The sequence below is a fragment of the Pterocles gutturalis genome, unplaced genomic scaffold (genome assembly GCF_000699245.1).
Source record: "Pterocles gutturalis isolate BGI_N339 unplaced genomic scaffold, ASM69924v1 scaffold3838, whole genome shotgun sequence".
Classification (NCBI taxonomy): Eukaryota; Metazoa; Chordata; class Aves; order Pterocliformes; family Pteroclidae; genus Pterocles; species Pterocles gutturalis.
The window spans coordinates 1-26,130 of NW_010125292.1; the positions used below are offsets into that span (position 1 = coordinate 1).

Sequence of the window (26,130 nt, forward strand, 5' to 3'; positions counted from 1 at the left end):
GGCGCGCCGCGGTCGGAAGGAGGCTGCGGAGCTTTGCGCGCCCCTCGCTCCGGCCACTGTCGGTGCGGGGCTGGTGCCGCTCTCCCGCAGCAGAGCGGTTGGTAGCGTTGGCAGCTCTGTGAAGGGCGGGCTTTTATCTCAGTTTCTTAGAGCTCGCTTTCCTCAGAAGCGCCAGGGGATGCCCTCCTCTGTCGGGTTACCAGCTCAGTTACTAAGATCCCGCACACGTGCCAACGCAGAACCCCCTCCCCGCCCCCATCGTTAATATCTCCTCAAGATCTGGAGCTCAAGTAGAGAAATGTTCCTGATATGGGTCTCTGATGGACAGTGTTAGTGTTGCTCCTGTAGTGAATTACATTTATTATTCATTTTAAAAGCGCGAATCTGTGCTTTGTAGCTTTTTAACTACTTGATTCAATGGTGCTTCTCCTGCTGGGCGAAAAGCTCCACGTTAAATGGTGATTTCGTAAGTAGGTAGCTGTAAATGGCAGTCATTACTGTTGAAACCTCTGGAACAGAACACTGAGCTCCAAAGTGCCTTGCAACAAAACGTTATCCAAACAAGAGATTGTCCTACCAGGTATGGCGTTGCAATGGGGGCTGTCCTGATGCAGCTTTTAGAACTGAATTAACAACGATTATTATTTGTGACTCACAACAGTTACATTTCGATATGCATATCTATGCTAGACTTCATTCTCAAAACTGGCTTGTATCAGTGCTGTACAAAACATACTATGGGAACCTATTGAGCGGTGTTAATTACACTACTGTCTCGGGATTTAATTGGTCTGTTACTCTGTCTTGAGCTAGGTGCTTTGTTTGGATTATTTTTAGATTGTTAGGCCAATAAACATTTAGTAGAACTAAATGGTTTGTTTTAAGTGCAGTAAGTTACTGTTAATCGCTCAGAGCTCTTGAACTTTTTTAATGCTTCAGTTGAAGGTTCTAGTTCTGCAGGCTTAATGCGGTTTATTTGGGTGCTCTTTTGAATCAGTTCTAGAACTAAATGGATTAGAAAACAATTGCTTTATTTCACCTATTGTCAAATGAATTATTTCTTGAATATTACACCAGAGAACACCTCTTCTTTAGTGGAAGACAAAGCCCAGTGGTGATATAGGCTTGAATCTCGTTTCTTCTTAAGCTGGAAAGTATGTTGCTTTCCTTGGCCAAATTTCCTGCTCACAACTTCTACAGCTAATTAATAAAGAAAAGTAGAGGCATCGGTGAAAATAATCCTGAGCCAGTGGAGTTAAGGAAGGGTTGTGTAGAAGTGAAAGTATTGTTATTAGTCAACACCAAGCTTTTAGAATAGCTGCAAGACCTTGAAAGACAACTTTGGAGAAAACACCACCATCTTCCATGGTATGTATTTGAATATCAAAGGAAATAGTGTTTCTTATAAGGTTTGCTTTATCTTATAAGATCTGTCACTTCAGCTATGCTTTTACTGGAAGCTTAGGGGAAGATGTTGTTGAGGTCTTGGAGTGGTTCTTATGTCATACCTTCAGGCTTTAAATCTTGACCAGATTCAGCTTAATGAACTTGCTCTGTTTCCTCTTCTCTCCCACCTACTCCTATGACTTTTACTCTGGATTTGGTCTCCTGCATTATGTACCTGCACAAATGCTTCTTCTGCATGTTCAAGAGAAGTTGGTGCAGGAGCAGTGATGTCTTTGGGTGTCAGTACAGGACTGAAGTATGTTTGCACCTGTTTCCTTGGACAATACTCCCAGCTATAATTATCATATGCTTTTCTATAAGATATGCTTCAATTTTTCCAAGTTTTTACATATTAAATGTTATTAAAACTAGTCCAGTATGTTTTTATTATAAATCTAAATAGGGATGTACTCTACAGTTTCTTTTTCTTAAAAACCTTTATGCATTTTTCCTGTGTCAAAACCAAAATCAGCCCACCCACCCCATCATTTTCATAAGTAGTTGTTTTAAGGATGTGTAATAAAGATAACCTTTGAGCTTCTAATGTTAAAATAGATTTTTTTTTTTCACTTCCTCTTATGTGGAAACACCACAGTGTCGACTTTACTGTGTTTTAACTCTCGCTTCTCTTATTGTGAGATAGCTGGTTCTAAAAAATTAAATATGCTTTACAGTCTACAGTTTCAGCTCAAATACCTATACACTTCAGAGAGTTGAGGACAAAAGAAATAAGAGTGCATCTGAAAACTTGGAGTTGATGCTTTTGATCTTGACCTTGAGAGAAAATGTTATCCCTTATAAAATTCAGAACATGAGGAGTAATTTTCTGGATGGTAAATGGGACTGATAATTGGCTTAGGTAGCCAGTTTTGGATATGATTGGTTTACCTTAACACATGGAAAGAGGAAAAAAAAATAAGTTTTGTTCTGGTTCTGTGTGAAGTAAGAAAGTTCTGACAATTACAGTACTGGAGAACAGGGCTAAAAAGATTAGGAGAATGGAAAGTTTTCAATGTCCCGTTCAGTTGAGAGGGAAGAACTTTGAGTGATTTAAGACACCTACGACAGCAGTCCTCTGTGCTTGCTCCTGATTTTTTTTCATGCCCAGATATTTAAATAAATAAATGCCTGTGAATTGAGCCCTTAAAGCTATGTGCTCATAACAGAAGAGTGCTCTGAAGCCTGTGCTGGTTGTTTAGTCTTTAAGACACTTTTTTCTGGTGGTAGAATGAGGGTTATTCAGAGAAATGTGTTAACAGCGACTTCTATTAGTTTTAAGAAAGAGTTAAATGTAAACTTGCTGTTATTATTACAGATCTTCTTTAATGTCTATTTCCTGAGAAATAGTTGTTTAAATGTTGTGTTTTGATGATCTAGTGTGACTGAATGATTTTTAATGATGTGATTGTAGGAAAATGTTTCTTGCATTTTGTTGTAAAACAAACAGAAAATGTCACAAGCCTTTTATGTCATGTGGCAATTTCAGGTGAAACTGCAATATGAGGAAATTGTCTGCTGAAGTGTTCTGTTGGTTTCTAATTAACATATTGTTTATGGCAGGCATATGATGGCTCAGTCAGATTTAGATCTAAAAGAGACAGCTCTGAAAGAGGATTTGAAGTTTTACTTCATGAACCCATGTGAAAAATACAGAGCAAGATGTCAAATACCGTGGAAGCTGGCTTTGCAGATTTTGAAGATACTTATGGTTACTACACAGGTAATCCTTCCTCTGTTTTTACTCTTAGAAAGCATAGCAGTGAGGCACAGGAGGAGCAGCTCTGTGCTTCTGGGCCTTTGCCATCCCTGGCTATTTGTTACTGACTTCAACTTCCTGCTTCAGTCCAGAAAGAAAAAATACTGTGAAAGTTGTGTCGAGGGGCAAGAATAACATAAACTAAATTACAAAAGCCTCCTGGTGATTTTGGGGGCAGTATTTGACCAGGTATTTTGCTGTTTCTAAGATAACACTTTAAAACAAGTTACTCTTCCTTCTCACTCAATCCAGCATGGTCATTAGGCCGAGTGTCACAGCACTGCTCCATGTTCTGCTGCCTGTTACATTCCTGTATATTATAGTTTCACTGGATTGTTTCAGGAGTGATAGTTGTTGAAATCTAGTCAGTAACTTCAGATGTACATGTTCAATGTTAAAATGCTACAGTCTCTGGTGATGATGGAGATGCCTGGGCTGCAGGAATCAGACGTGCCCCTTGCTTCTGCCATCAGAGGATGTGTTTCAGTCGGGAACCTGGACAGGTGGAGGCAAAAAAGAGGGTGGTTTTCAAACTGCACTGGTATCACAGTGTAATTGGTTATTTTACAGTCTGCTGAAAATGGTAACTGGAGGTTGAGGGAAGCAAAATAGGATATGTGGATTAAGTAGAATTTATTTTTCTGGACCTTTGAAATGTGGGACTCTGATATCTGACCTTTTGCAAGTACAGCTAAATATACAACTCCTGAAAACATGCTGAGTTGCAGGATTCCAGGTTTGTGTTTGACTTGCTCGCCAGAATGAAGTGTAACCCCAGCTTACGTGCCCCTGCGGTCCATTGACTGCTCTCACTCCCTGTCCCCTGCTGCAGTGGGCACAGGCTGCTGCCCCTCTGCCTCTGCTGCTGCCTGAGCTCTGCCCGCATGGGTTGGCCTGTCGAGGCAAGCCCAGCTAAAACAGGCTATTAACGCTAGTGCTGGCACAATTGCTACCTGCAGTGACAGAGCTACTGAGAACAGGGAGTGTACTGAGGTGTGGGGGGGAGGAGAGGGTGGGCGGTGCGAGCACGGCATAAGGGAAGAGGAAAGGCTGCCCCGTGTTATTTAATGGCAGCTGCCCCTCAGACATGGGTTATTGCCCTTTCTTCAGAGACGGGGCACTAACCTTTGTGTGTGAGTAATGAGACAAAATGTAACTTCTTGTGGCTCTGAAAAGGTTCAGTACTTTCAGTCTGTCCTGACCTACTGACTTACTCTTGGAAGACACTGAATGTGTAATTTTTGTCTGCTGTCCCAGTCTGCCACTCTCCTTTGTGAGCAGAAATGGTGCACTGCTGCTTGGCTTTCAAAGGTCACAAGATTTTCTGGATTGCTGCATAAGAGTTTTCTTACCAGCCCTGGGTCTTGCTCATATGCCAGGCAAGTGATCAGCAGGAGAAGGAAAATAGAGTTTCTGAAGGAAAATGTGTTGCTGCTCTGCAGGTACATCTTGAACATGAGCTAATTGTAAACAGAGAGGTTTAACAAGCATGTTTATATTTCACAGTGAGGGCAAGACCCTTGGAGGACCATCTAGGAATAAGTTAAACCACCTTCTAGCTGCTTCTGCCAGATGCCAGCCTCTTAGTCATACTTGTTCCAGCTTCTTCAGTGGTGTGCAGCAGCTGGGGTATCTGTGCCTGGCTGAAAAGCAGAAGAGGCTGCTGTCCCAGTGCGGGGAGTAAGTTTGACTCCAACGCAGTACTGAAATCCCCAGGGAGTCCCCTGAGGAAACCCCCTTGAGTGTTTTCTTTCTGTATTGCAACTAGAAGATCCCTGACTTTTTAGAGGTACCAAGAGTGCTGCAGATTTATTTGTAGCACTTGGTTAGTGATTTTTTTGCAGTCAAGGGAAAATATGAAGAGTCCATTTAAAAGTTGGCTAAAAGTATGAAGATTTAGTTGTCACTCTGAAGACTCTATATACTGGGCAGAGCTGGCATCCCCGTTCCTCTATCCTGGCTATGAAGTTGGTGTACAACCAAACAGCCTTGCACTAAATAGCCCTGCTGCATTCATTCTTTTAGCCTGGCCCACATCTAAGCAATTACTGTCTAGGACAAAAGATTAAATACTCCAACGAAGGGGGAAAAAATAGGTGTGCTTTCCATTTTCCATTGTTTTGAATTAAGGAGTTTGAATGTTAGTGGAGCCTCTCTGTTCGATTTGGGGCATTTCTAAGTTCACAGTTATTTTGCTTGCAGTTTCTCACTCCTGCTTCTTCCCTGCTTCTACCAGTTTCTGGTGGGGCTTGGAAACTCCATGCAGTTATGAGACACTCTCACATTTACTGTTAGTAAGCAGTTTAATACTAGGATGAAGAGTTAGCTGTTTGGAGCCTGGGGCATCCTCCTGCTGCTATGTTTGTGAAGAAACTCTTGTTGATATATTTCACCTTGTAGGCTCCATTTATATATTTTCCTTGGTGGTGGTGGGAATGGAAGTATCCACATGGCAACACAGATCCTGAGGAGTAACTCTTGACATTTACTGTTAGTAAGCAGTTTAATACTAGGATGAAGAGTTAGCTGTTTGGAGCCTGGGGCATCCTCCTGCTGCTATGTTTGTGAAGAAACTCTTGTTGATATATTTCACCTTGTAGGCTCCATTTATATATTTTCCTTGGTGGTGGTGGGAATGGAAGTATCCACATGGCAACACAGATCCTGAGGAGTAACTCTGCTGCTGATTATAGCCTCCTTAACCAGCACCTGGGTCAGACAAGTGATGCTTTTTGTTGCTGTGGGTCCCACATAAGTTTGCTCTAATCCTGTGCCATGCCAGAGGTAGGAGGAAACTGCTGGAATTTGTCCCATGCTAAAGCAGGGCATCTCTGGGGTAGCAGGCTGTGCTGGTAGGTTAGCTCTTCTGCTGTTTGCATCCTTAACAAAAGTTTGACAAGTTCAGGTTAGAGCTGTTGGTCTGGGATGTGTGAAAGGTTGCTGTGATGTAGCTGTCTGTTCAGTAGCTGCGCTGTAAATTTTAGAAATGGTAGGAGACACTGATTTCTGTTTCTCTTACCCTGCATGTGGCAACCTTGGCTTTAGTCATCTTATGCATTAATTAACAGATTCTTTGCTTCTGTTGTAGCAGGGTTACAGCAACAGGCACCTTTCTGGTTTGCATTTATTATAGTTCAAAGCTGTTTCTGAAATGTTGCTACTTGACCAGTGTTCAAAATTTGAATTTGTTTTTTCTCTTGTCAGCTTATCTTTTTTGGTTTAAGTAACCAGTTGGTGGTTTCATTCAAAGAGGAAAACACTATTGCTTTTAAACACCTATTCCTGAAAGGCTATTCTGGAGTTGATGAAGATGACTACAGCTGCAGTATATATACACAACAGGATGCTTATGATAGCATTTTTTATGTTATTAATCAGGTAAGTGTGTTTGTTTATAATGAACAGTGTTAAAGCTGAAGCTATAACTATAAGGTTCTGCTGAGGTTCTGGTTTTTTTCTGTCTGCATTCTTGGATTTAACTTTTGATATTTCAGCAAATCAGCTTAGGTGGGGTGTCCTGAATTTTGTGTGTGGATGTCTCTTAGAGTCAAATCTAAACCAAAATTTTACTCAGTTACTGCGTAGTACTGAAATCCAGAGAGTTTGAAAAGTCACTCATCTTGCATGAACTGGAAGCTTTGTTTAGGTCTTACTTTGAAAAGCTATGGGCCTGAATATACCTATGCATGGTATTCAAAAAATTTGTGCTTACAGCTATACTGAATTGCAGCTTTGTAGTGAGTGGCTGAGTGCCAGAGGCCTCAAAATGGGGAATACGGTGCTTCTAGGAATGCAGGGGCACTTGCCCTGTTTGGGGTATTTTAAAAACAGTCCCTTAACAATTGAGGGAGGAAAGTGAATGTATCTAGGATGAAAATTCAGTAAATATATTTGTATTGAGTATTAATACATTCAGAAGTCATGAGATGAAAGAGGGTCTGTGGAAAATGAAATGTCTCGTATGGTTGGGGATGACGATAAGCCCAGAAATGGTTCAGATGAGATGAACAGAAAGTGGCTTTAAACCTCCTTTCACTTTCCTGAACCTTGGAACATTATCTCTGACACTTGGTTTAAAGCAGTTTTCCCTGCCATCAGTTATACCCAGCAGGCATCTGGGAATTGTGGTGGTGCAAAGGCAGTACAGCCTTCTTAAACAGGCACTTGTTGGGGGTTTGCTGCTCCTCAGCTGTGCCCTCTGAGCTACTGCAGAGCCACCGGCAGGTTAAATGTTCTCTGCTGTGCTGGACAAGGCAACAACTCTGACTCCTGGTATGTTAAATAGGTGTTGAATGGTTTCCTCAGTCTTCCTTTGAACTCTCAAAATTGCTACTGTTTCTGCTATAAATGGCTTTTTTTTTTTTTCTTTCCTTGCTTGCTTCGTCTCACTTTCCTTCTTTTGTAGGCGCTAAGGCTGAGGTGAAGTCCAGATAGAAGAAAGTAGAGAAATAATAGCTTTATATCCTCGAGAATGAGCCAATGTGTGATACAGGCATCAGAAAAAGGTCTCTTCATAAAAATGTGTATGTCGTAAAATGTAGATGTATCCTTTAAGGAGATCAGATTTGTGTAATCTGGGTTCTTTAGTGTCATATGGAGTTTCTGAGACTTTTTAAATTGCATGTGAGACTTCACAAGGTGTGCCTCCAGGTGAACTGTATGACTGGTATTGCTTTTTTGGGTGGTGTTTTTTTTTAAAGGATGCATTCTAGGAAGAGCCAAGACAGGTGACTCCTAAGCAAGGTTTTTTTTATTTTGAGTTGGGCAGCTAGAAGCCATAGGTTCTGGAGTTTTGTTTTGAGTTTTAATTTGAAATGTGTCATTGGGGTGGAGGGGGGCTGCAGGGGTTGGGCAAGCAGAACAATATGATATTACAGAAGATGTGCACAGCAAAACTGGAGTTGTACAAACTGAATTTTAGGCTTCTTGTAATGTACCACTGGGATATTTTCAGTTTGAAAAAAAAACCAAAACCCAAAACAAACCAAGAACAAAAAAACCCCAAACATACTTTTCCATTTGGAAGAGTACACAGCTCTTCCTTACTCGTCTCCTGGGTCCAGTTTGGAAGTTTCTGTTACGAAGCTGTGTGGAGTTGTTACAGTTGTAGCTTGCCCTGTGGCAGAGTCTGTAGGACCAGGATGTTCTGTTGGCTGTTCTGCCTGAGGCTGCCTAGAAATCTGTAAACAAGAATTTTGCTTTTCCTGTTTCATAGTGTTGTTTGAAAATAGTGTGTGAGTAATCTGGAGCCATGTGTTGCGCTGTCAGGAGGGCAGAGCCTGAAAGCACGTGTGGACGGAGCAGGGGCTCTTGGATGCGGTGATCTGGAGCTGTCCTCAGAGGGATGTGGAGTTGTGACTAGCTACTGTTTTCCACTCACTTGACTTGCCTTAGTCAGACTTGGCTCACTTACTTTGAGTTAAGATAGTGTTCTGACAGGGCACGGAGGCTGTGCTTTTCTCCTAAGCTATCTAAGCTTGTTGCAAGCTCAGCTGTGAGGACTCAAAGCAGCACTGTGAGGCAGGGCTTCGGATGGAAGCGTGGCAGTTCCTGTTGCAGTTCCTTCTGGACGTGGAGCGTGTGGTTGTTAACGACTGCTGGGATTTTGTACCCCACAAGATGGGCTAGTGGCCATAATGCCCGTAGGAAGGAGGAAATAGGATGATGCTGAATGATGCATAATAACAAAATCTGTATTTAAAGGGGAAGAGGTCTAACCTGTATCAAAGCCAGCTGAGCAATATTTTAAGGAATGGAAGTATTGTGTGACTTCTCATGTTTACTTACTTTAGGCCTCATGGGAAGTGAAATGCTTCCTGCAGAGCAGTGCTGTGTGCTGCCCCAAGCTCTTCTTGCTTGGTGAGGTGACAATAAAAACTAATGAATTACTAGATTATGCCTGGTGGCTCAAAGGCCTGTGGGGTCTGTCCGGCTTCTCTTGGACAGTGTCAGGGGATGTGAAGCTGAGCTGGCTGGCAGCTGCCTGCACAGGCAGTCATTGATCTGAGGGGCCCAGATGTGTGGTGGGAGCTGTGCCCCAGGCTCTGCCTCACTCCTGCAGTGCTGGCAGGTGTGGCTCGGATCAGAAGATGTACCTCGCTTCCAGCAGACACAGAGGATGCGTGGGAAGCAAGTCAGGAGAGGACTGGCCTTGAATGGAGTTCTTCAGTGGTGCTCAGGGCTGACCCATGAACGGACAGTGCTGGGCTTGCCATAGCTTTGTTCACTTCCACTTCTAGTCCTTGTTTTCAAGCATATCTTGCATATGAAGAAGGTGACTTATGCTGTATTTGGAGTAAGTGGAGAAAGAAAGTACCCTCCTCACAGGCATGTTTTCTGTTGCTTCTGTGCTCATGTAAAGCAGGTGGGTTAAATGACTTTTGGAGGCTGCCCAGGCTCCATGTATGTTCCTTGGTTGCTGGTTATATAGCAAACATGTGGCTTCCCTTTTCCATAGTTGCACAGGGAGCAGCTTTGGTTTTGCTCTTTGGGTGGATTTGATAAGAGCTGTGACTTGGATTGTATGTAAAGCAATCAAGTTTCAAGTGGTGTGAAAGCTAACACCTTCATGAGATAAATACATAAGATATCCCTGGAGTGTGTGTGGTTAGCAGCAATACTACATTGAAGGCACTGCGAGGCATGTAATTAAAAGCTGGCTGCTGGCTTGCTGTCTGGCACACAGGCAGTCATTTGCAGGCAGCCCAGTAGGTCTGGGGCTCCCAGTCACCATGTCCCCAGGGTGCAAATCACTACTAATTAGAGGCCAGCAACCCTCTTAGCTTCCCATGAGATATCCACTCTCAATTTGCAGACTTTATGTGAAAGCAGAGACTTTTTGGTGTTTTTTTAATATAAAAAGCTATATTGATATATATAACTTTGAGATTGCAAGTTACTATCTAATGCAAGAAAGACAACTATCACTAACTTCTGCTTCTGTTTTGTTTTTAAACTAGTACAGCCAATTAAAGAACATATCCTTGGGGGCGCTTGGTTATGAACATGAAGGATCAGGTTTAAAAATCTGTAAACAGCAGTACAAGAAAGGCACGATGCTTCCTTCCAATGATACACTGAATATAGATGTTTCTACTGAAACAGGTATGGTGTTGTTGTATTAAAATGCCTTGCTGTGGAGTGCTTATCTTCTGATGCTAAATCAGTAAAGTTTAAAACCAATAGCTTTTTGTGTGGCAATCACAGGAACATAACATGCCTTTTGCCTGTTTCCCTCTTGGTTTTTGGTACCTGCCTAGAAATGGCAACTGTAGACTGTAGGAAGCTCTTTTCAGCTGCTGCATTAGTGGGTTTGTGGTTTGTTTTTTTGTTTCCCCCACCCACCATGCAGAAAGTTCAAATACAGAATTCTGGATGGTCAGTCTGTACCTTCAGTGGGTGGATGTCCTTACCACCTCTCAGAGCTGAATCCTTGCTGTTAGTGTCTCAAGCTTTACTACATGAACCTGCTTCTGATCCCACTAGCTGGGGCTTTCTGTGGATAGATTTGCTCAAAATTAACATTTTGCCTAAGACTAGGATTTGCCATTCAACCTGGTTATCTCAGTTTTATGTTGCTTTCTATGTGAAGTTTTTAAAATTACAGCTTTTCCTCTTCTCCTCCCAGAATGTATCTTTTTTAAGCCACAGGAGCTAGCTGGTAAGAAGGCTGAACTGAAGCTGAACTCCTCTTTTTTCAATCTTGAATTTTACAGGTAAAGCAGTGGTGGGAATTTTTTATATTTTTAACTTGTCCTTTCATATGAATATGTTAGATTCTGAGTTGCGCAGTTTCCTTGCTTTGTGTATGTTTATCTATTTTTGTGTGTTTATATATATGTATATTTTTTGTGTATTTATATATGTGTTTATACTCTGTTTAAAACATTCAGGCTTATACAGGTTGAAATCTCCTTCAAGCTGAAAGGCATTGCTCTACAGACAATCCATGCCCGTGAATTGCCTGACTGCTATGCATTTCAAAATACTGTAAGTGAGTATGGGGTATGGCACTTCCAGAGCTTAAGCTAAGGGGTAGTCGTCATCCCTGTATTTAGACTGTAAGGGAAAAGCAGTTGAGCATGTCCTGGCCCTTACCCCTCCTTCCCAAAGATTGCTGAAATGGTGTTGCCATGGGACAATATTATTTTGTATCGTATTCCAGCTGGTAACTTCATAACCTGAGAAGGAGATAAATAATTGTTATTCTTCTAAAGGTTAAACTTTGTCTTTTGGCTTCTTGAAATACTGCTTTTTATGCTATATGTGACATGTTCTCAAATTATATCTACACTAGCACTTACAGGGACAGCTTTCTTAAAGCTTACCTGACCAACAAATATTAATGCATATTATGTCAAAGCACTTACCAAAGTTTTTTTTCTTATGGAATAAAATTTTCTTAGTCTTGTTTCTGACATACTTTTGTATTTCCAGATAACTTTCAATAATAGAGCCCACAGTGGAAAAATCAAAATCTATTTTGATAGTGACACTGACATTCAAGAATGTAAAGATTGGCACATATTTGGCTCTGGTAAGTATGGTACACATGTGTTTGCACGATAGCAGTGTTGCCCATCTCCCATAATTTCCCCTGCTCTGTTAGTGTCTAGCAAGGCATTCCCCATCTTGTTCATCAATTTATATGAGAAAGCCAAGGAAAACACCTGATTTGGGTTCATGTGATGGCTAATAAACCTGTGGATGAAAAGAATACAGTAGTACAGAAAGTCAAACAAGTTTCTGATTGCAGGTCATGGAGTGAGAAACGAGGTGGGATATTGTTGTTTGGTTTTAATTTAATTATGTTGGTATGGGCCAAAGCCTGCATTTTTTCTACCCCATGTAGTTGTAATAGTGTTGGATCATAGATGGACAGATGAACTTAGTACAAAAAGGGGAAACTTGTATTAATATGCCCATTTTTGGTTTTATTTTGAAGAACTTGAACATGCTTTTCACTCTTGTGGCTCAATCTCCATAGTTGCAGAAAGAATATTTCTTATAACCTATCTATTTATGGGATGAGAGTGTTTAGATGCAAAATATGTGACATTTTTTAACAGCTTGTGCTCAGAGATGTGGAAAGCCTAAAACTTCTTCCTTTGACTCTTTACAGTTCTCCAGAAAAACACTCAGTATATTCTAGTCTTTGATGGCTTTGTCATTTTAAGTTGCTTTGCTTCTCTCATCCTCTGCACACGATCCATTGTTCTTGCCTTGAGACTACAAAAAGTAAGTACAGTGCTTATAATCTCAATGCTTATTTTGTCTGTCTTGTTTGCTGCTAGTCTTGTCAAGTGGTACGTGTTGAAATATTGGGGTAGTATATCTGTTGCAGGATGTTGCTCTCTTACTGTATCTGTATGTCTAGAAAGGATGTGTAGATGTGTATGATAAAAAGTTGCTAGATGAATGGGTTTTTACTTTTGTTTGTGTAGTGCTGTAATAGAAAGTATTTTGTTGTATCTCTCCAGGGCAAAAGAAGGAGACTTTTTTTTTGTCCAGGATTTTATGCAAAAAAACCTGAGTCTTTGTGCTGCTAACAGCCGAACACATCCTGCACCATCAAAACATGAATTCTTCTTTCCCTGGCTTCAGAGTAGAATCCCATAGAGGTCTTGTTGTAAATTAATGCTTTAATGAACATCCCTCAAAGCCAGCTCTAACTGGAGAAAATGTAAAGCATAGCATATAGTCTAACTCTGTTTGGATTCTTTGGTCTTTCTGGGGCTGGAACCACTCTTTTTCAGTTCTTCTTTCCTTCTTCTCTTTCCACAATCCCTGATCACCGTCTGCTGTCACTTTCTTCCCTGCTTACCCTCCTTTGCAGAATGAGACTAGCCCTGTCTGACTTCATCTCAAGCTGCTTGCAGAGCTTCATGTAAGCGGACTCAGCTCTTCTGGTCCAAATACTGCTGCAGAAACACTAGCTGGGCTCTGAGATGTGCCAACTTATAACCATTGATTGGTACAAACTTTGCAAGCATGTAGCTTATGAGAGTTGTAAGAAGAGGATAGGTAGGATGTGAAAGCACAGATACTTATCATGTTCATTATATCCTTTTTGTAGCTTGTAAACAAGACAAGGGTGAAGAGGACACAATTCAGAAAAGGCATTGTCAAACTGCTGTCAGGAATAGGGACATCAGCATTTATTCATGAGCAAAAAGAGCAAGTGAAAGCAGATAGGCAGTGTTGGGTGTAGGAAGTGATATTGTAAGCTCTATTGGAAATAAGAGCTCTTGCCTTGTAGTTGTATTTGAGTTATTAATTCTCTTTTTCACTCCTTTAGTTGGGTGTCCTTGCTATGTTGGATGTAGATAGAAACCTTTTATGAAGGGGGTTCAGGAGGAGGTAACAAGCCATGGTTAGGCTAGTGGGGATTGGTTATGAAGTCAGCTGTTCTCTGGAAAGTTGCTCTTCACTGGCCTAAACTAATCTTAGTTTTTTTTCCTATTTATTTCTGTTGATACTGAGAATTAGTTTTAAGCTATTATTCCAGCAAATACTATTGGAAAAGGGGGTGTGTGAAACTTGAGCATTGCTACACTACTGGAGCATCTGTACGTATTTTTAATCTAAGGTGACCTGTAACGAAACATCTAAATGCTTGTCAATAGAGATTTGTGAACTTCTTCTGGGAGAAATATAAGCGCCATGTCTGTCATGCTGATCGCTTGGAATTCATAAATGGATGGTATGTCCTGGTAATTATCAGTGATGTGATGACAATCATTGGGTCAATCCTAAAAATGGAAATAAAAGCCAAGGTGAGAGCTTAATACTTAGGATAAAATACTAGTCTTGTTACAACTGTGTAATGTGTTTTAACTTGGGGACAAAAAAAGCTGAGCTATAATAGTCACTGGTCATCTTGTTTACTTTTGATAGTTCTTATTTCTTCATTTCCTAGTGCTATTTTGACTAATAATTGGTTTCAGTCCTTTTCCCCCAAAGTCTTTCAGTAAGACCACGTAAGTTATTTAAACATGTTATTTTTATAGTGTGAAGTCCCCTAATCCTTGGTATAGGACCTGTGGGTAGACAGTTCCTAACAAAAAACTCCACAGTTTGGGTTGTGTGTTTTTTCTGTAAAAAGTAGTATAGTACATATCGTACAGGGAAATCAAGAGTCATCCCCTTGGATAAAATGCGGTTCTCAGTGGCTTGTGGGACTAGAAACGTGGTTGTTACAGCTTGCTTTCCTGGCCTGTCTGAACTACGGGCATAGTGTCACCTGCTAGTCCTTGACCTCCCAGTCTGGGCTTGCTGAAATCAACGTGCTTTGTCCAGCTGGCATCTCTTCAGGGGGGTTTTTGGTTTGTTTTGTTTGTTTCATTGGGGTCTTTTTTTCTTCAATAGAGTTGTATGTCAACAATTCATGTGTTTACAAAACTGTATTCTGGGAAAAAGAGGGTAGGTAGTGTGCTGCTCCTGCTTCATGTGTACTGAGGCTCAAAGGGCAGGTGTCCAGAGTGGCCTTCAGAGGAAGCACTTGAGAGCCTCCAGCTGTGTGGCAAGGTGGGAGGATGAGGGTAGATGGGTATCTCATGCTTATTGCAACCAGTTGTAGCCCTCTAAAGTAAAATGCAAGTAGAACTGGTATAAACTTCATGGATAGTAAAGATGATGTTCAGGCTCTGAACAGCTGGCAGCCTATTCAGAGGTGTAAATGCATGTAGCATGGAAAGGGCTGTAGCCCTGAGGCTCACTTTTCATTTAAATGATGGCTCATGTTTTACTAAATAGCTGTCAAGAGCTTGTTTGCCTAACAGTAGCATATATTACCTTTTTTTTTAAACAAAAATTTCAAGATATTCAATCTTAAGACTCTCGTAACCAAGGTAAAGCCTTTAGTTCTTCATGCAACACTACAAGAATATCAGCATAGATGAGCTTTCATTTGTTGCCCTATTGCATTTGGGTGATCTCACTGAGTAACTGCAGTTCACTTTTTAGTCTGATTTTTGTCATGTAGCAACATCCTTTCAATATTGGACTGCCCTGCTCTGTTTGAACTGCTGGAACTTGCTTAGCTGTCACGCTGACATACCTACCACTTTGTAACTTTACCACCTGCTCTGTTTGGATCCCTCAGAACCTCACAAGTTATGACGTCTGCAGCATTTTACTTGGAACATCAACTTTGTTTGTCTGGGTTGGAGTCATCAGATACCTGGGATATTTTCAAACCTACAATGTAAGGCAGGAATCAAATATTCAACAATTAATGCATATTTGTCACTCTTATTCAGGTCCCTCTAACTTGTGGCTTTTTCCCGTTCTTTTTTCCACCCTGACATGTAGGTGCTTATTTTAACTATGCAGGCATCATTGCCCAAAGTGCTAAGGTTTTGTTGTTGTGCTGGGATGATTTATCTTGGATACACTTTCTGTGGTTGGATTGTCTTGGGACCCTATCATGAAAAAGTATGTACTCCTTTTCTAGTCTAATGATGTGTGAATATCTGTGTGCGTGTGTGTAGTTCCTAGTTACAAAACAGAAATAGGTCTTGAATTTATGTTTTTGTTTAAAAGCTGTAACATGAACACAGGAGTGTTTCTCCTTCCACATGTACCTCCAGCTGCCTGTTCCGTTTAACAAAATAACTGTATTCTTGCTTTCACTGTGTGCGTGAACTCAATGTAATCGGAAATGCAAGGCTGTGTTTGTGATGAGTGTCTGGTTTATCCAGGCAATGGCTGGCTGGGGACTAGAGGTAAATTGGTCTGGTATCTCTTTCGCCCTCTTCTGGCAATCCCAGTTCAGTTGGGTTAAAGAGGCACTAGTTCACTGTTACGATTTCTGGGAACCTCCTTGACTGTGACTTTGTTTTTCCAAATCTTTCCTGTGCCGTGTAACTTCACCTCCTAAACCTTGACTCATAAGTGGGTGGATGAGTGGTTGTCTTGTTTAATTTGCTTCCTGTGTGTGATGTGTTGTGGGGTTTTTGTTTGGGTTTTTTTTTATGGTTGATATCCAAGTGTGTGCCTGGTATGTTGTCTTGTCTGAAACATGGGTACAGCAGTAAGGCTGTGTATATTCCAAAACACAAGCAAAAACAGTCACAAAGCTTGTTTTGTTATTTTCTTGGCAGATGCTCTATGTGACAGTTTGAAAAAAGGTGGATTCCTGTTGTGGTAAATTCTAGATGTCCATTAGTCAGTAACAAATGTATGACTTCTCATTCTTGATTTCTGGTTACACACAGTATACAGTGTAACAGAAACACATGCTGCAGTGCTTGCTTCAGCTCGGATTCCTCTAACATAATGTAAATCTCTCCTTTGAGAAATGTAGGTATTCAGTCTGTGCATATTTTAAGTTGATGACAATACATTCCTCTGGAGTGCTGGATGCTGTGGGATCCTCAGTCATACTAGAGGCTCAGTAACAGGCACAGCATAAATACTGTTGTAGCTTCCCTGCAGCAAGAACAGTAATTCTCTGAGCAAAAGGAGGTGTAGTCGATAGTATGCTTATCTATGAAAATGTTGCCTGTTGCTAAATATCACAGATCAGTGTCAAGGAAAGCAACTGTGAGTGTGTGTGTGGGGTTTCCTGTTCCCGGCGGTTCCCCAGTACGCCACGGGAAGGCAGCGTGGCACTGTGCAGCGCCGGCGCGCCATGGGGCTGGCTGCCAGGGCTCTCCTGCTGCGCCAGCCAGAGCCCTCCCTGCTGTGCCAGTGCACAGGAGAGAGCTCCTTATGCTCAAACATGTAGAAATATGTATGTTGGTTGTCCTTCTGCTACTACAGCCAGAGGAGGAGTGGGAATCCTGCATTTTGTGTTGTGTCAATCCAGGGGTTTATAGGTGAGCAGTCCTTAGCAGGTCTCTCTGTGCCAGTGCATCAAAACTCGTGGGTTGCTCAAGAATTACCTGTACCATGCCCTGCTGCTTCCCAAATAGTGTGCTTCTGGGTCCCATAATGGCTTTAAAAATAAAGAGTAGTAATAATAATAATAAGCCATAGGTAAAACCAGACCTGCTGTTCCTGTGCAACAGTTTGTTCTCCTTACAAGCATGTGCCTCTTGACATCTTGTTTTCAATACAGGACTGCAATTCAAGTGGATGTAGTCATGTTACTTCATTGATAATAGCTACATTAAAACACTGTGCATTAATTCATATTGTCCAGTAAAGTATAGTTAACATATGCAGTAATTTGGAGGGGCAAAGCAAGAGAGGGGAGTGTGCTTACCCGTCTGAGTGGAATTTAGCCTCAGGGCATGTTCCAGCCTGGGGAGATGGAGTCAGGAATTTAAGAGGATGTCCTTGAAATGAAACTGTGATTTTTGTCCAGGGTATGCTTAGCAGCTTCACAATACAGCTATAGCTTATACCTACAGCTCAGAGGGTTTTTTGAATTTTTTGACTGACAGGTGTTTTTGACTGACTTGTTATTGCAAGACAAATCTAGTTTAGACGATTTGAGCTCTGGAGGCTATATGCTATCTCTGACTTAATACAATATTGATTAATTACCCATACTTCAGTAATGATGCAGAGCTGGGAAACCAGAGGATGTGGATTCTGTTCCCAGCATACTACCACTGATTTACTGTATAGATTCAGTGTAATCACTCTATCTAGCTTTGGTTAATGGAATAATATTTTCTTGCAGGTCTAAAATAGTTTAAAACTTAGTTTCTGTGCTGGTCAGTTACTGGCTGTTTTGTCTGCTGAGCATCACAAGTTTATTTCTTGATGATAAATCTTGTTTATTATGTCCATATATAATGCTTATCCAAGTTTATACTTCTACACAGTTCTGTTACTGACATGTATGTTTTGGTCTGAATGTGCAGGAAAGAAAGTGTGGTAGCAGTTGATTGATGGGGTTGTCTTTTTTCTTCTGCTATGAGTAAAACACGAAAAAAAATACTTTTTTTTTTTTAATAACACTTTTTACTTTCCCTTTGATCTGTCTGATTGATCTTCAAATCTATTAATAATTTGTACTCATTATTTTCTAGTTTGAAGATCTGAACACAGTGGCTGAGTGTCTGTTTTCTTTGGTCAACGGTGATGACATGTTTGCAACATTTGCTCAAATCCAGCAGAAGAGCACACTGGTGTGGGTGTTCAGTCGGTTGTATCTGTACTCCTTCATTAGTCTGTTTATATACATGATCCTCAGCCTTTTTATTGCACTCATTACTGACTCATATGACACCATAAAGGTAAAATATTCTTTTTTCTGTTACACTTGTAATCAGTTTTGTGTTCATTCTTGTTAATCACTCAACACCATACTATACAGCATTAATTATGATAACTGATCAGACTATTAAAATCTTTTAGCTTCGTCTGTGTTGAAATTGGGAGGATGACTGGGTAGTCATCCAAATGACTAAGCAATAAGTGCTTTAGAAAATCATCCTTAGCGTGTGTCCCTGTTTTGTATTTCCTGCTGCTTCAACTGGCTCCAAAATGGTAACAGCTAATGGAAACATAAGTGGAAGGATGAGTAGGAAGAGTCAATTTTCAAGTCCAGTTACACAGAGCTGGAGAAGTCTAGTTTGGAGTGAATGCTGCTTTTTGTAGCTCAAGAAGCTGAGGTCAGGAAGGGTTTGCTGACATTTCAGAGAATATCCCCTTGGCAGGAGTGTGGCAAGGGCTAAGCAGATAACTAAACTCATTTAGGTGTCCAGGCTTGCTTAATGTGCTGCTTGGAAATGTGTGGTTAAAAGGAAATGTGTTATGAAAGACCCACTACTTCTCCTTCAGGTTAAAACTGCACAATCCGTTTCCAGTATCAACTGACTGAAACTGAAACAAAGTTTTTGGTGATTACCTTTTTTTTTCTTGATCTCTGGTGCTGTCTCCCCTTTGTGCTCCTGGTAGCGTTTTTGGTGATTACCTTTTTTTTTTTCTTGATCTCTAGTGCTGTCTCCCCTTTGTGCTCCTGGTAGCTGCAGTAACTAGGGGGAGGGCAATGTGGATCATACTCTCTAGCTCTTGTCCCTCTCTTGTCTTAGTGTAGAATAAACAGGCCAGCAGAATAATGCTAGTGTGACAGCTTCCAGACTGAGCAAGAGCTCCACTTCCTAAGCATCTCGAATACAACTTAACCTTCTGTGCTTCTGACTTTATTTGCACTGACCTGCAAAACAGTGTTTGACTGTTACTTTTCCCTTTGAGCACTTTATGTGGCTCAATGGGGAGCCGTTTCAGTGTGCTGAACTGGTGTTTTGCAGAGGATTTCCTCAGCATGGCAATGCTGAATATCCACGTTAGGGCCCTTCAAATCCAGCATTGGGATTCCCAGGGAAAATGAGCCCAGGGCACTCTCAGTGAGCACAGCAGCCAATGCGAAGAAAGGAGAGTCAATGCCAGTATGACTTGAGATCGCTTACTTGGTTTTATGGACAGCCAATAACGTGTAAGAGAATCTGAATAATATGGGTTTTATGTCCCTTACATTAATTACTTTGTACCACCAACTACATGTGTGGTGTTTCTAGGATGGAATTGTATTTTTTTCTACCTGCAGCAATACTGAACAATCGAACCAAACAGTCTGGTTTTGGCTATCATACTCCAGAGGAAATTTTAGAACATTTAGTGCCCAGTAACTTCTCATGTGTTGTAAATAAAATGTTTTATCTTTCAGAAATACCAGCAAAGTGGCTTTCCAGTAACAGATTTACATGAATTTCTAAAAGACCATGGCAGTGTTGGTTACAGAAAAGAAGAGACTTCCATGCCATTCATCTGCTGCTGTAGGAGGTCAGTAGGGTGTTTTCAATGAATGTTTTTTCTCAGAAATACACCAGTTAGGTTCTCATGCAAAGTGCTGTTTCACAAATGCTGGAGTGTCCAGAATTTAGCCCGTGGAATATTTGGACACTGTTGCTCCTCTTGTGCTTTACTTGGTGTTAGATCTTTAGTCTGCTGATGGTGCAGGGGTGGCAATTCTGAGCTTAAATGCATGTTTTAAGTGTTCTGCTCGTATGAAAACTACCATGCAGAAACCGGTGGAAGTTGATGATGACTGGAGAGTATAACATGGAACTGCCAAGGAGTCAGGAGAAACTAATTCTCTGCTGCTTAAGGTTTTACAAGTCTTCTGTTTCTAAAAAGTTTTTCTGTTAGGCTGGGAGTAGTAGCAGAGAGCAAGAGAATGTGATTCAGCCATGGACCAGTACTTAATCAAACTGGTTCAATACCATATGTTAGAATATTGGAGACATGCTTGTAAATGTCTGGTTGCCACCAGACTTGAGCCTTTTGAGGTCTTGGCAGTGGTCTTTTTTAAGCTGGTGTTGATGAGAGATGAACATCTCACCTGGTGCTTGCTGGTCAGAAAGTTTATTCTTTGAATTCTGTTTTTGAGGAAACTTGATGCACCTCTGGATCCCTGATGAAGAGAGAAGGGATCTTGTTGCTGTCTGCAGGCAGTCTGGGAGAATTCAGGCTTGTGCACAGTGTGGTCATGGGCACTGTGCAAGGAGGCCAGGCTATGGGAGAAGGAATAGAGCTGAATGTGAATGCCTGTTCTAATCCTGACTGGTATAACAAATCCTATTTTAGCAGTAGGATACTAGTCTACTTTTATACTGAGGCTTTTGTGAAACGCAACTTTATACTTTTGATGTACTCTGGCAGCTGGAAACCTCATAGCCAGAAAAGACCATGTGAGATGATGATGGGCAGGTATCCCAGCAGTTGCTGGGGAAACTTGAAAGCCACCTAGTTAATAAGGACTCCAGCCAGATACAGCTTTGTTTCACATCGAAGTTGTTGTGCAGGATAAGAGATTTTTGTCTGCTTGAGCATAATAAATATGCTTTACTGTAATATGCTGCATGGTGTGCTGGTAGCTGCAATGGTAGCTGGAGCGCAAATCTAGAGCTTTTGCTACTATAGCAGTTTCTGCTTGATTGTCCCAGTGCAGGTGTTGGAGCTGTATGCTGAAATGGGAGAGCATAGAACAGATCAAAACTCAGCTTGGTTCTGTGTGGGTAAATGCTTCCAATTGCGTTTCCTGCCGAATGAGAAATTGTGAATTTTTTCTTTTGCAGACAACAGAGTGATGACAACTTGATACTTATTAATTGATGATTATGCATTGAAATTCACCATTAATATATGCAAACAAAGCATAGTTGTATGGAGAAGAATAATTCTCCAAATTGCAATGAAACACACTATCTGGACGTGCCTTGTTGTGAACAGACTAATCTTACCTGATTAAGGTGTTGGGGAAAGAAAAGCTGCAAATGTGACATCGGCTGGCTGACCAGAAGGAGGGCCCAGAAGCTGTATCTGGAGGAGAGCTGCGAAGAACTCTGTATTCTTGCCCCAAGTTCTGTCACGTTAAAGAAGGCTGATCATTGAGCAGTGTCCATGGGAGCTCTGTTTGCTAATCACCTCTAGGAGGATGGAAAGTGGCTCTGAACCAACTGTTGTTAATAAGAAAAAGAATTATATTAAAATAATTTTAAAAAAATAATTCCATGTTAAAAAGTATTAAATAAAAGGTAGTCAAGGAGAAAGGAGGAGTTTTTCACTTGAAGTGATGGGTTCAGCCTGTAATTTCTACTTGGCACAATTCATTTCCTTGAAATAAATTTATATAAAATGACAAAGCTGCCCAAAAGTGCAAAATAATTGCTGTTCTCCCTCTTGTATACCATTTTAATGCAAACCATTTATAGATCAGTCTTTTCTTCAAAAGCTTTACTAAAAACAAAAGTGGGGGTTTTTTTGTTTCGTTTTGGGTTTTTTTGGCTGTGAGGCTTTTTCTATTATACCCACAATATTTGATGTGTACTGTGTCCAGATTAAACTTACTACTTTAGGTGTCGGGAAATACTCTTTTTTTGCTTGGTTGGAAACTTCCATGGCAAGCATCATGTGAAGGGTGATGAAAAGATTATTGCTTGGTTTTTTTTTTGTTTGTTTGTTTGTTTTTAATAGTATTGCACTGTTGTGTTGCCACAACCTGGAGGACAAATTCAGGCAAAAACAGTGCCATGGAGTTGACTTGCCTAATGAATTCTACTTCAAGCACATGTTAATTGGAAGAAAAAATGTAACAGCTGAGCCAGGCAGTTGGTTTGTTCAGGTGATTTTCTAGGTGTCTTTGGGATGGTCATCTGTACAGTACTGTATTATTTCCCCTTGATCTTTATAAACTTTTTCAGTGAGAACAGAGCACTCTCTGTAGCTTTAAAGCACTTCCAGCAGACTACTGCATTGGTGTTTCTGGGTGCTTCTGAAAACTCATTGGCACTGACTGTCCCTGGGGTGAGTGGACTATGTTATTAGATGCTCCGGTTTGTCTGAATGGGGCTATCTGCTCCCTAAAAGCAAACTGTCTGTAGCAGATGATGTTCACTTCAGAGTGTGCTGGCTAGGACTTGGTCTTGATATGTGTTCTTAATGGTGGACCCAGCGAGTTCTGGCTTGTTGGTGTTTCAAATAGCAAAGGCAATCTGAAATGCTGCACTTCTGTGAGTAAGGTGAGGGGCAGCTTAGTTTGAGGTAAGAAGTAAATGATACTGGTAAAACTTGAACAAAATCCTGATGTACTGAAAGCTGTAGAGAAGACTTCTCAAAATACTGCGTCCCTTCGCCCTGAAATCTGGCATGAAGAAGGGTCTCAGAGCGGCCAGGTGTCTTTGATAGCAGGTAATGATAATGTAGGAAAATAATGGTCAGAAGGTAACTAGAACCTGCTGCCAGGAAGTCAGGAGAACAAAAACTGAACTGTTGAAAGAGGAAGGGCTTGCTAACAGCGTTGTCCAAAGTGTGTGTTCTTGTTAATGGGACTGCATTTTTACCTGTAGCCCTAGATGTGAAAGCCTGACTTGCTGCCCTTGAGCAGAGGTATTAAAAGTTCACAGTATCATCTCGCTGAGACCTTCAGGATGCCTTCAGCAGCGCTCCTATGAAGCCTGCAATGGGCAGATGTTAAAAGAATCTCATGTAGATGTAACCTTCTCAGCAGTAATCACCTCCAACCTGTGAAGATGCAACATTTGGTGGTTGTGTAGACTGGCCTGAACTTGATATGAAAGGCAACAGAGAAAATAATTGATTCTTGGATTAAATGTGAATAAATATTTTCCTAAAGGACAGCAGAAAAATAGACCAGACTCTTCTTTTTCATTGTTTATTTTTCTTTTTTGGCTTTTGTGCGTGTGGTGGGTGGGTTTTTGTGTGTGTTGGGTTTTTTGGTTGGTTGTGTTTTCTTTCCATCTGAGAAACTGGAAAGTGGGGAAAAAAAAACAGTGCTGGATTCACACCTTTTTTGGTAGGTTGAAAAACTTTTTTAAAAAATAGGTCTGTCTTCATTATCTACATCTCCTCTGGGATGTTTAATGGAGAGAGGCTAGCTGCAGCTTCTCCAGCAGTGTTTCTGGCCATCAGGTGGGACAGTAGTGACTGAAGTCTGTAAAGATGTGCTGTTCAAATCTTTCCCCCCTAGGATTTGCCTTCCTGACAGTGAGTATTTTGTTGTTGTTGTTTTTGGAAATGAATGCCATTTTGTCTTCCTTGGGCTACAGCTGGATGTCTAGAAGAGATGGTTTTCTTGTCAGTATTTCCATGTGTTCAGGCTCTGCAAATTTTAAGGCTTCTCTTGCTGAAATGTCTTTGGAACAGAGAATCTTCTGGCCATCCCAGTCTGAGCAATGCCTTGCTGCAGCCTCAGCTATCACTACAGCCTGTGGATAGAAGCTAAATTGCTACCACTAACTGAGACTTCACTCTGTTAGCAAAATTTTTCTCTATTTGTCTTTTCATCAAACAGGTGCTAATTGTATGATCTAGAACAGAGGATTACTGTCTTCCAGTAGGACAGAAGAGTCAATTTTTTGTGTATAGAACTTGTTGGGGGGGTCAATGTTAGTTTTCCGGTTTCTGCTTTGAGGCCCTGGGTAATCAAAGTCCTCTTCTGCAGACTGCAGAAGTGATCAGCATTCACTGATAGCTGGCAGAGTTTCTTTGCCAGTACATGATGCAATCTTGACTTTGTTATGTGTAAGATGCTGCTGTTTTCCATATTTGCTGCTGTTTTACTGTTAGCTTTCTGGAATGTCTCTTTCTAAATCAAACAGTTCCCTAGTAAAGGAGACCAAAATCCATCAGAAAATGAATTGTTTTTTCTTTATTCACCTACCAGTGCTTGCAGAAATTGTAGGTTAGAGACTTGAACCTAGAAAAAGCAGGTAATTAATGGTATGTTAGTAGATAATTGGCTACATAATGTGTTTCAGTATGTATTGCCTTGATGGGGCATACAAAGATGTTGGGCAATATGTGCTTCCAAGGGCTCTCGCCTGAGTGTGAGTTGTGCATCTCTTGTGATTCTGAGATGTTGTTGCCAATGCCTCTGAACTGCCAACACCTGACTGCAGCAGGGTAAGTCCTTGGGCTTTGATTTGTTTTTTTAATGTCCAATCATTTTGCAGTGCTGTCTGACATAGGATAGCATCTTGTGGAGGTACTTACTGTTTTATGAACAGTGTGATAGACCCAGACGTTCTGGGATCTACTGCCTCTCTTCCCTAAAGCAGGTGAGGTGTGTCTGGTGCCCTTGGCACTGTGAGCCGTGGTGCAGGAGCCCCTCAGCTCTGACTGAAACTGGTTCTTTCCAATTTAGTAGGATGCTGAGTGTGACTTGCCAAAGCCTTTGCTCAGATAAATACTTGTTTGTGAGAGAATCCTCAGGGCATGAGGGATGGTATCATCAACCAAAATAAGTAATAAATAAAGAATACTTACAATTCTTACTGATTTTGAGACTGAATTTCTATAATGGAATCATAAAACTTTCTTATCTAGTATTGAGTTTTTTTAAGTCATATGAGCTGCTTGCTAGCTAGACTTCTTCAGCCCTACTGTTACTAGAGCAGGTCACTAATATATTGTAGAAACCAATTTATGTCTTCACTATCTGTTTTGGTGTAATGGAATAATAAAACTTTCTTATCTAGTATTGAGGTTTTTTTAAGACATATGAGCTGCTTGCTAGCTAGACTTCTTCAGCCCTACTATTACTAGAGCAGGTCACTAATATATTGTAGAAACCAATTTATGTCTTCACTATCTGTTTGGTGTGGGTTTTTTTTTTTTTCTCTTGGAAAAAAGATAAGAGACAATTGCTAGAGCTTCTCATTGGCTCTCTGTTCCACAGAGGCTGAATTTAACAGGAAATCTGGCATATGTTGACTCTTCATTCTGTGCCTTTATACAGGTTTGAATGCAGTTGCTGACTGATAAGTGGTCCCACTCCAACTGCTCAGGAGATAATGCACAGTAATGGAAGCAGAGCTGGAGCAAAAGCTTTTATAAAGTGTTCTGAAATTAAGCTGTTACTTCTGGTTGCCTTGTTACCTGGGAATAAGCAGCTTTTGCTAATTGCTTATAGGACTTAACAAAAGCAGGAAAGAAATGGGTGGAAAGGCAGTGAGAAGGTTGGATGAGAAAGAAATGGGCAGGAAGGAGGAGAAGAAAGCTTCCTGAGCCATCTTCAAGGTGAGCATTCAAGTTAGGGGGACAGGGTGGATAAGAGTTTGGACTCTTGTTTTGGGGCCTTCCATTTATGCATAAAAGAGGAGGAAACTGCTGGAATGATGACTGTTTGGCATTTCATATATAATGTTCACAAGCAAGGCTCCACCTAGTCTTTAATGCTCTGTCTAGGTTTTGTGCTGTAATCCAGGATTTCTGACAAGTGGAGCAAAGACTTTCTGCTGAGACTTTCCTTTGTCAGTTCTCCAGCTCTGAGGGGACCCATGAGTAGCTCTGTACTCCTTGGATATATGCCTGGTCTCAGTAAATAAATCAGATAGGTAGTAATGTGTCAGATCTGTCTGATCACGATAAATTTCATCTTGTATGCTCTTACATTTGAGTTGGGTTTCTCTGTAGCAAAGTGGCATGTGCTAGGTCCTGCCCTTTGGAGC

At 41.0% G+C, this 26,130-nt stretch overlaps 1 protein-coding gene across 1 annotated transcript; it reads left to right on the forward strand.

The window, feature by feature from the left end:
* The first annotated feature begins 3,004 nt into the window (after positions 1-3,004).
* Positions 3,005-21,541, forward strand: MCOLN2 (mucolipin 2). Its single transcript, XM_010078497.1, has 13 exons — positions 3,005-3,166; positions 6,407-6,580; positions 10,162-10,306; positions 10,830-10,917; positions 11,095-11,191; positions 11,639-11,738; positions 12,324-12,439; positions 13,828-13,977; positions 15,306-15,407; positions 15,515-15,637; positions 18,187-18,393; positions 19,827-19,942; positions 21,238-21,541. The coding sequence occupies exons 1-13, from the start codon at positions 3,011-3,013 to the stop codon at positions 21,272-21,274; spliced, it is 1,611 nt and encodes a 536-aa protein (XP_010076799.1). The 5' UTR covers positions 3,005-3,010; the 3' UTR covers positions 21,275-21,541.
* The last annotated feature ends 4,589 nt before the right edge of the window (positions 21,542-26,130 follow it).

What these genes read in the sequence shown, in the direction of transcription:
- MCOLN2 (XM_010078497.1), top strand. Translation starts at nt 3,011, where the DNA reads ATGATGGCTCAGTCAGATTTAGATCTAAAAGAGACAGCTCTGAAAGAG. An exon ending in TTTTTTATGTTATTAATCAG is followed by an intron (nt 6,581 to 10,161) that starts GTAAGTGTGTTT and finishes TTTTTAAACTAG; the next exon opens with TACAGCCAATTAAAGAACAT. An exon ending in ACTCATATGACACCATAAAG is followed by an intron (nt 18,394 to 19,826) that starts GTAAAATATTCT and finishes TTTATCTTTCAG; the next exon opens with AAATACCAGCAAAGTGGCTT.